A 9,599-nucleotide genomic window follows, 5' to 3' on the forward strand; every position below is an offset into this window, starting at 1 on the left:
AACCCTCGCAAGACTTTTGTCTTGCGAGGGTTGTAAAGTACTTTAAAAAACGTACGATCTGACCATCTTGGACAGGCCGATCGTACTTGCGATCATCGCAAGCCTGCCCCCCTGAGGGGCGGGCTTACGATGACTGCAATGAGGGGCGGGCTTACGATGACTGCAAACGGGCTGTGAGCTTGTGCGCACACCGGCCCGTTCGGCAGTTGTTGAACCAGCAGGCCACTAACTCGCCGAGAATCGTACGATTCCCGGTGAGTTTTCAAGCCTGGTGGTTCGACGAAAGACGTGCGACCGTACAGTAGAAACGGTTGCACGCCTTCCATACACTGCACGATTCTCGTACGATCGCGGGATTTCCCGCGATTCTCGTACGAGAATCGTGCAGTGTATGGGCACCCTTATACGTATGTGCATGAATCTGGTGGCTGGTACAATGTTCCTGACAAAGGATCTGTTTTTACTGTGAAATCATGCACCAGATTTGCTTTAATCACCAGTATTGGGTGGAAACATGTTTTGGTTGGGCTTAGCCTCTGAATTACTTAAAGAAAATCCTAAAAAAAATCATACACAAATACGTGTGGTCCATGCCTTCATATATATCCATTCATGGCAATTTCCAGTAGGTAACTTCAAAAAGAACTTTTAGAATGTGACTCACAGAATGCGTTCTCAGGAGCCTGCCTAGATGCAAAGGACAGCTCTCTAATTCTTTTAATTAGATGATGTTTCATTTTGTAACTAAATACAATAAATCCCATATAGTCCTTCCCAGTGGGCCAAGGAAAGGTGAGAATCAGGTGACCCAGGTTTTGAGCAGGGGGCGAAAGGCAAACGGCGTGGTAAAGGTCTACAAGAGACGGACAGGGGGGGGGCATAACAATGTCACCGAGGCATATAGGTCATGCTCTTCATATGTAATGGGGAAAGGAGGTATCACTCCTATCTATTTATGATCAATCGGCATACCTCGGATAAATGTGTCCCGCTCACTGAGTTTGTCACCGGAAAGGGTAGAACGCCGTCCCGTCTTAGCTCCCACAAAAAGGGAGATTGCCAGACGCCTCCACGCCACCAACTACCGGGACCGCCGCCTCGAGGCCGCATACTGGCGTTGGTGGCTCACGTGGGTGCTATAACGGCATCCGGCGCGGTGACGTACGTCATTATGACGTCACCGCGCCGTCCGTGGAGCCTCAGCCAATCCTTTGGACATTTACACTTTTTTAGAAGTTGAGATAGCCATAGCGTACGTCTCGTTTCTATTAAAGACAGAAAAAAGGAGATCTAAATCACCACACAGATTGTATAGGGGGCCAAGTGTAGTTGAAGAATAAGAATAAAAAATAAAGAATAAAAATAAAGTGTAAAAAATAAAGCTAGATAACAGCTGTGATTGAAAAGATAGCAGGTAGGCTCCCAGGATAATGATGCCGGCCATCCCAGGTGGGGGTGAAAGGACTCCAATTCAAACTTACCTTTATGCGTTCCGCTGACTGGAACGCAGTTCCTTGTATTGTTACAATGCAAGGCATGGTTAACTCTTTTTTTTCACTTTAAAGTGACACTAAACTCAGGAGTTCAATCTTAAAAATAAGTTCAGGTACCTTAAAAGGAGAACTATGGGGTTAGGGCTTTTCCCCATAGTTCTCCTAAGGGTAACGGGAGGACACAAACTAGCGTCCTCCCGTCACCCAAAGTTCAGAATACCGCGAGCTACAGCTCGCGGTATACGGAAACGCCACAGCCGGAACTGATCCTGACAATTCTGTCTGGATCCACCCAGCTGCGTGAGTGACAGCTGGCTCTACCTATCTAGAGGCAGAGCCAGCTGTACCCGCCCCCTCCCCGTCCGTTCCGCCAATCAGCGCTGGAGGATCGGACAGGGGAGGGTTGGGGGAATCCCTACAGGGTGCCGTGAGTGACAGTCACGGCTCTCTGCACAGATAGATCGAGAAGTGAGCGGGCGCCGGTATGTGTTCACTCACTTCCCGATCTACTGAGCCGACCTGTGACAGTCTCATTGTCACAGGTCGGCTCAGATTATGAGGCTGAGTGAAAATCACTCACCTCATAATTCTCCTTTAACTATTAACAAAATAATTTCTGTTCTTCCTCACTGTCCTTCCTTCTGGAGGGTGGCTACTTTTGTTCCCCATGGTCCCTGTGTGTGTTGTAAAGTAGCCACCGCTCCTGTGATGGACTACAATCTTGATACAAATTAGTAAACTAAACATGAGATTGTAGTCCATCATGGGAGCAAGCTTGGGGCCATGAGGAACAAAAGTAGCCACCCTCCAGAAGAAGGGACAGTGTCAGCGTGAATTCAGAAATTATTTGAGGATCTACAGCCGAGTGATACACAAATAGGATACATTTTTGTTAATAGCTAAGGGAATGCATGTTTAAGATCTTTAGGATCTTCAATATGTGACACTTCTGAGTGTGTTGGATGCCTACATCTCACCCCTGTGCTTCCCCCACTGGTTGCTACATCACTCGTGAGTCCCAGCAGGTCTGAAGAGGTATGCTAGTAATGTAGAGGCCAAGGGTGGAACCACAGCAGATACTGGGAAGACGTGGGAATAGGGTTGCCACCTGTCCTGGATTCACCTGTTTACTATACAGTTTTGAGTCCTGTATGTGCTGTGTTTAGGTTTCAGCTAGCCTGAAATCCGGCAACAGCATATACAGGACTCAAAACCCAGACTGTTCAGGTGAATCCGGGACAGGTGACAACTCTACATGGGAATCAAACCTACCTGGAAGTCCCAAATACTGAATATTTTTGCAGTGGCTTTAGTGCTGCAACAGAACCAAGACTACATGCAACGGAGGCACTAATAGCATGAATTACTACTATACACAGCATGCTCACAGTGTTGGTAAACAGACGTGGCCAGCAGCTGTTAGATCTGTTCCCTGTACAAAATCAATGGCCGCTGTTCGCATAGAACTGCTCATCTGAGAGGTTACATACTAATAGAGCCTGTGACCAGCCCTGGATGCAGACAGTATGCATCCAGAAATGGTATTGGGACGGTACTGGCCACACACAAACTGGCTGCAGCTAATCGGAGGACACCTTGGAACATTGGGAATCGGGCACATACTTGGCTCTGGGGGTATTGAGCATACTTGGCTCTGGGGATCTGGAGCACACTTGGCCCCAAGAATCCAAGGAAAAACTGCTCTGAGGATCTACAGCATATTTGGCTCCAGGGATCCGGAGCATACTGGTCACCGAGGTTCCGGAGCATACTGGGCTCCAAGAATCCAAGGAAAAACGGCTCTGGGGACCTGCAGCATATTTAGCTCCAGGGATCTGCAGCATACTTGGCTCCGAGGATCTGCAACATGATTGGCCCCGAGGATTCGGAGAATACTGAGCTCCGGAGCATACTTGGCTCTGGGGATCTGGAGCATAATTGGCTCTGAAGATTTGGAGAATACAGGGCTCTGTATACTTGGCTCTGAGGACCCTGTCACACCATGTCCGAACCAGATCTGCATGCGTTTGTGCAAACGCGGTGTGTTTGTGACACATTCCAGTGCATTTTTTTTTGGGGGGGGGGGGGGGTAATGTCATTATGCAAATTCATCTCTTCCTGCTCCATTTCATAGCTTCTGTTGCTTTCCGGTGCACTCCAGTGGAGGTAAACATTTAACATGCAGCATTTTTTTCCCTGCACTGGTGTGAACAGAGCCCAAAAATCACATACAAATGCAGCGGGATGCATTTTTTTGTGCAGAATGTGTAACGTACCGCATCTGATCCGGACATGTTGTGAATGGGCCCTCAGGATCCGCAGCATACTTGGCTCTGCGGGTCGGAGCATGCTTGGCTCTGACCTTAAAGTACTTAGCTAAAAATGAAATCAGCAAACATGAAAGCACTTCTTCAAAATAACTACAGCACCCTCTTCATCTCCTAAACCAGATTTTGGTTACTCCCTCCATATCACCCTAATCAGTGGGCAAGGCTGCGAGTGAGTGAAAGTTTGTGAAGACCCAAGCAAGGTATGAGAAGTAAACGTGTGTCACATGGTGAGAGCTCACCTATCATCTCCCCATCTTCTGACACTTCGTCAAGCTCCAGTGCGGTCTGATCGTTGGTAAAAGCCATGTTGTTAGTGGAAAGTTATCCGGCAGCACAGAAAAAGGCCAGCTCCAGGCTGCAGAGAGGGCAGGGCAGGATCTGAATGCTCCGCTGCAATCTGCGATGACAAACTCGAAGGGTGTTGTCTCCTCACTTGTCTTACATGGGAGGGCTGAGCAGAGACTTACAAAGCGGGACAAGTCCACAGTAAGAAGGAGGTCCGGGGCCACAGCACAGCTTATCTGTGACCGCACATTGCGCTGCCCTCAATACTACAACAAGGCGGCTCGGTGCAAACAGGGGCTGGAGGAGGAGCTGAGACCGTACACCGAGTGCAGAGGAAGACACATTCTAGACCAAGTTCACTCTACATTCTTCTCACACACACTGCCACAAGACATGACGAGTCCTGTACGACAGACCCTGCCAGCTGCATGTACAGGGGGAGCTGGGAACTTTTCTTTATTATTCACATCAAATTGGTGCTGATCAGTCCACCTAAAAGTCATAGTTTACTTAGAAATGGAAACAGGGCTGCCATCAGAAACTTTGGGGCCCCTTACAAAGCTTTAGACCTGCACCCCCCTCCCCAACTGCACTCCCCTTTCACTAACCGCACTCCCTTATCACTAGCGCTAAACCTACTCCCTTATCACTAGCGCTAACCCTACTCCAGTGGTGTCACCCAGGTGACACCATTGGAGAGGTGACACCAAAATGACACAGTCATTTTGGTGTCACTCCCCTCTGAAAAGTCGGGCGCTCGGTCAAGGACCGAACGCCCGACAGTATCAGGAGAGAGGAGGGGACCCGGCGGCATACCTTATCCCGCCGGGGGACTGTCCCCTCCTATCAGTATACTGCCGCGCATGCGCGATGACGTCATTGCGCACGCGCGTGGTGATGTCACGCGCATGCACAGTGACGTCTCGGCAGGGTGACACTCGGTTACCGCTCCGGGTGTCACCCAGCCTCGGGACGCCCCTGCCCTACTCCCTTATCACTAGCGCTAACCCTACTTCCTTATCACTAGCGCTAACCCTACTCCCTTATCACTGGCGCTAACCCTACTCCCTTATCACTGGCGCTAACCCTACTCCCTTATCACTGGCCCTAAGCGCACTCCCTTACCACTAGCGCTAAGCACACTCCCTTATCACAAGCGCTAACCCTACTCCCTTATTACTAGCGCTAACCCTACTCCCTTATCACTGGCGCTAAGCGCACTCCCTTATCACTAGCGCTAACCCTACTCCCTTATCACTAGTGCTAACCCTACTCCCTTATCACTAGCGCTAACCCTACTCCCTTATCACTAGCGCTAACCCTACTCCCTTATCACTAGCGCTAACCCTACCCCTTTATCACTAGCGCTAACCCTACTCCCTTATCACTAGTGCTAACCCTACTCCCTTATCACTAGCGCTAAGCGCACTCCCTTATCACTAGCGCTAACCCTACTCCCTTATCACTAGCGCTAACCCTACCCCTTTATCACTAGCGCTAACCCTACTCCCTTATCACTAGTGCTAAGCGCACTCCCTTATCACTAGCGCTAAGCGCACTCCCTTATCACTAGCGCTAACCCTACTCCCTTATCACTAGCGCTAAGCGCACTCCCTTATCACTAACGCTAAGCACACACCCTTATCACTAAGACTCATCGCACTCCCTTATCACTAAGGCTAAGCGCACTCCCTTATCACTAAGGCTAAGCGCACTCCCTTATCACTAATGCTAAGCGCACTCCCTTATCACTAATGCTAAGTGCACTCCCTTATCACTATCGCTAAACCGCACTCCCTTATCACTATCGCCAAACCGCACTCCCTTCTCACTAATTCTAATCGCACTCCCTCAACACTAAGACTAATTGCACTTCCTCAACACTAACTGCCCCTCATCTATCCACTAGCACATCTAAGCCTGTAGGGGCTCTCAGGTGGGCTGTGGGTGGGCTCTCAGGTGGGCAGGCTCTCCCTCCCCACCCCCATCGTAGGGCTGCTTAACCACTTACCTTACCACTCAAGCGACTGCTTCACTCCAGAAAGGCACCAGCTATAGAGGACTACAACTTCCAGCAATACTGTATACATAAATGCAGAACAAATCCATCAGTTACAGAGGGCTACAAACAATGTGACTTAAGGCACATACCTTGTTTGACTTTCCTCGCGGTGCAGCAGGGCTCTCCCTCTCCCTGCAGTGCAGCAGGGAGAGGTGGTGGGCTCTGAAATCAAATGACTGCTGCTCGTTCCTCCACCAGAACCCCAGCGCTGCCCCAGAGTGTGCCTGGAAGGTTGCTGTACTTTCGCCTCCCACCCGGCTCTGTCCTCACTGCCGGGCACCCCACACCCCCACCATCTCTTGCCACTATCCTGAAGGTGCTGGGGTCGCAGCTTCCTCCGCCGCTGCTGGGGCGCACCCTCCAATGGTGTCACCCAGGCCGCACCCCCCGCACACCCCTTGTCAGCATTGTTTTTTTGTTGTACACTAAGTTACGCATACAAAACTCCCATTATGTCATTGTGGCCCGGCCAATCAAGCGGCTGAAGACTCCGGACCCAGAAGAACACCAAGACAAAGATGGAAGCGCAGATGAGGGAAGAGGCCACTGACATCACAGCGCTGGAGGGGATCACTTTCACTGGGACATCTGAAAATGATTGGGTGTGAATAGGGGCAGTTCACACCAGTGCCTTGCATTGATGTGAGTCAGTGGCGTCACAAGGGGGTGCGGCCCCTCCAAAATGCATTGGAAGGGTGACACCGAAATGACTGACAGTCATTTTGGTGTCACCCTCTGTGAAAAGTTGGGCACCCGGTCACGGACCGAGAGCCCGACAGTGTCAGGAGAGAGGAGGGGACCCGGCAGCATACCTCTTCCCGCCGGGTGAACGTCCCCTCCTCTCTCTGCCGGCGTTCATCAGAAAGATGGCCGCCGGCAGGCATCAAGAAGATGACCGCGCATGCACGATGATGTTATCCTGCATGGCAACATCACGTGCATGCGCGATGATGTCACAGCGGGTTGTCACCGGGTCTCCACTCCGGCTGTCACCCAGCCTCGGGACGCCCTGATGTGAGCTTCACTGCACTGAAAAAAAGTAGAGCAGGCTCTACTTTTATTTTCTCAGCACAATGCAACACAACACAACACACATCAACACAAGGCAAAACCAACACCTTATATAACTCAGTAGAACAATCAAGCAAAAAAAACAAAAAACGCAGTGTACCACATGCCAACGCGCTTGCATTAAGTCACGTCCAACACACACATTGTTTTATGCACCCTGAGATTGCAAAGGTTTTTCCAATGCTAATGTCTGCAAGCTTATGGTAGTACCCATCAAGTAAGGCCCGAAGCGAAAAAATAAATACTGTAAATAAGCGCAGGGCATACATGACAAGGTGTATAGGGGTGACAAGCTAAAGGGTTAACGGGGGTTAGGTCTTGGGGACATGGTCACTTACCTGATTGGACAGGTCAAAAAAGTTAGGTGGGGCTTGAACGGTGGTATGAGGAGGAGGGTCTTTTCTGCAGCAGTTGGAGAATTTCTGAGGTAAAGTGAACTTCCCTTCCGCCCGCCCGCCCAAGGAATTTTGGTGTTAGTCCGGGTGTAATGCGGTTGGGGTCTTTGGAGGCCATCAAATAATAGGTGCTGGTGGTTAAGGTTTGGGGGACCTGTCTTGGTATGGGTCCTCTATTCAGCTAATTTTGGAGTGTATGCGGTCAGTTGGTGGTTGTCCCCGAGGCGGTGTGTTGCGGCTGGGGGCCTAACAGGTTGTAGTACTGCCGCAAGTAACAAATCAAAGGTGTGGCCTTCAAAGATCTGCAACTTTTGTTCTGATAATTGTTTATATATATAATATGTTTTATATATCAAAGTTGTTAATAAAAGGCTGCCAAGGATTGTGCAGTTTTTATGTTCAATAGACTTTCTTATGGTCAATTGTGTGCCCTCCTTCTCTGAGATGTCTTGTGTTTGAATTTTGAGAGCTGCAAAGAAAGTTTATGCTGAAAGATGTGAAAAGGTGTGCCACAATAAACCATGTCCATTAGAAATACCAACCTTTCTCCATGACCACCAATCATAAAACACTTTGGGTGGTACATTTTCCTCAACCAATAAAGTTCATCTTTCCTATGAAATGGCCAGTTGCTTGGGGATCTGGTGCATACTTGGCACATATTCGTCAAGGAAGATGTTGTTAGAGTCGTTGCTCTTGATTATCTGCAAGTATTTGCCTGAAATGAGACAGCTCAATGGACTGACATTGTGCAACAAATTACCCATCCTTGCCTTTCACTCTAGTGAGCAACCTCAATCTTTCATTTAATTATTCCTGCTTCTGATTTATTTATTTTATAAAAGTAAATAAATGAAAATCAGGGCAAATCTGGAGCTGCTGCCCAAAGAAACGAAACTGATTGCTTGCTTTGTATTTCTAGATGGTTAAACGTGATACTTGATTGCTGACATCTGCATTTTGCCTTACATGACTCTATTTGAAGGCATTCACACATTATTAGAATATCCTGAAAATTGTACCTACAATATTGTGTCCCCAGTGTATGATATTACTTTACAGTATTACAGTACATTATATTTATAGTAAATAAGATATGTCTTTCTCATATGGCATACAGTTAAATTTGTTTGAGGAAGTATAGTGATTCACAGCGGTTTTAGTCATTCTCAACCTCAACCATTACCCTGTGACGACTGAACTCATAATATTTCTGTAGACAATGAATTAACAACCAGAGCAAAGTTCACATTCCCAAATCCGGTCCCAAAATGAACACATCAGCCCAGGGCATCACGGTTGAGGAAGAAATACAGTATCTCAAGCTTCAGTTAACAGTTAGTGGGTCATAATAAAGACAACGTTTAAGAAGATCAATAGAGGATGAAAAGTAATTTTTAGCAGCAGAGCAATAGTAAGCTCATTTGAATTAAAAAAGAATGTGTAATTGATGCTGAATATCCTGTCTTGTATAATACAAAGAGAAAAGGGAACTTATGGTTTCCTGTCAGGGGTACACACTTCGCTTTACATCCTTGCATCTCTGATCTCCTTCATATTGATCTATTTTCCTTTCTTAGCAATCCTGCTCGAAGTTAAAGGCACCCTGTCAAAAAAATAAATAACTGCAGGTATAAATGCAGCCACATACATGCAGAAGACTCTGAAGTTGGTCATATGCTTTACATAAAGCAGCATGAATAGGGGAATCTCCCATGCCGGGCACCAGCACTTAATCCTTGCAGAGGGGGGTTGGCCCCAGTGCAAGGGTTAATAATTTTCCCCAGCGTTTTCTATAACTTGTCTATGTGCCTGAATTTGTCTTGATACTAGTCTGCTGTTATCCTGCACATCAACATTCAGACTGTGAGGGGAAAGGCCAACTCTAGGAGGCAGTCAGGCCCTGCAGCAGCGCACGTGTGCTGAAAGTGGACATGAAAACAGGAGAACAGATGAGTAGGAT

The 9,599-nt window shown here is 48.2% G+C and overlaps 1 protein-coding gene across 1 annotated transcript in view; it reads right to left on the reverse strand.

Annotated features, from left to right (window-relative positions):
• Positions 1-4,165, reverse strand: part of ANO6 (anoctamin 6) — an 88,983-nt gene extending 84,818 nt beyond the window's left edge. The window contains exon 1 of the mRNA XM_018559481.1: positions 4,063-4,165. Within this exon, the coding sequence (XP_018414983.1) occupies positions 4,063-4,129 (67 nt within the window). The 5' untranslated portion in view covers positions 4,130-4,165. The remainder of the gene's footprint in view (positions 1-4,062) is intronic.
• Positions 4,166-9,599: the final 5,434 nt, after the last annotated feature.

Source organism: Nanorana parkeri, unplaced genomic scaffold, assembly GCF_000935625.1.
Source record: "Nanorana parkeri isolate BGI_ZX_2015 unplaced genomic scaffold, ASM93562v1 scaffold399, whole genome shotgun sequence".
NCBI lineage: Eukaryota > Metazoa > Chordata > Amphibia > Anura > Dicroglossidae > Nanorana > Nanorana parkeri.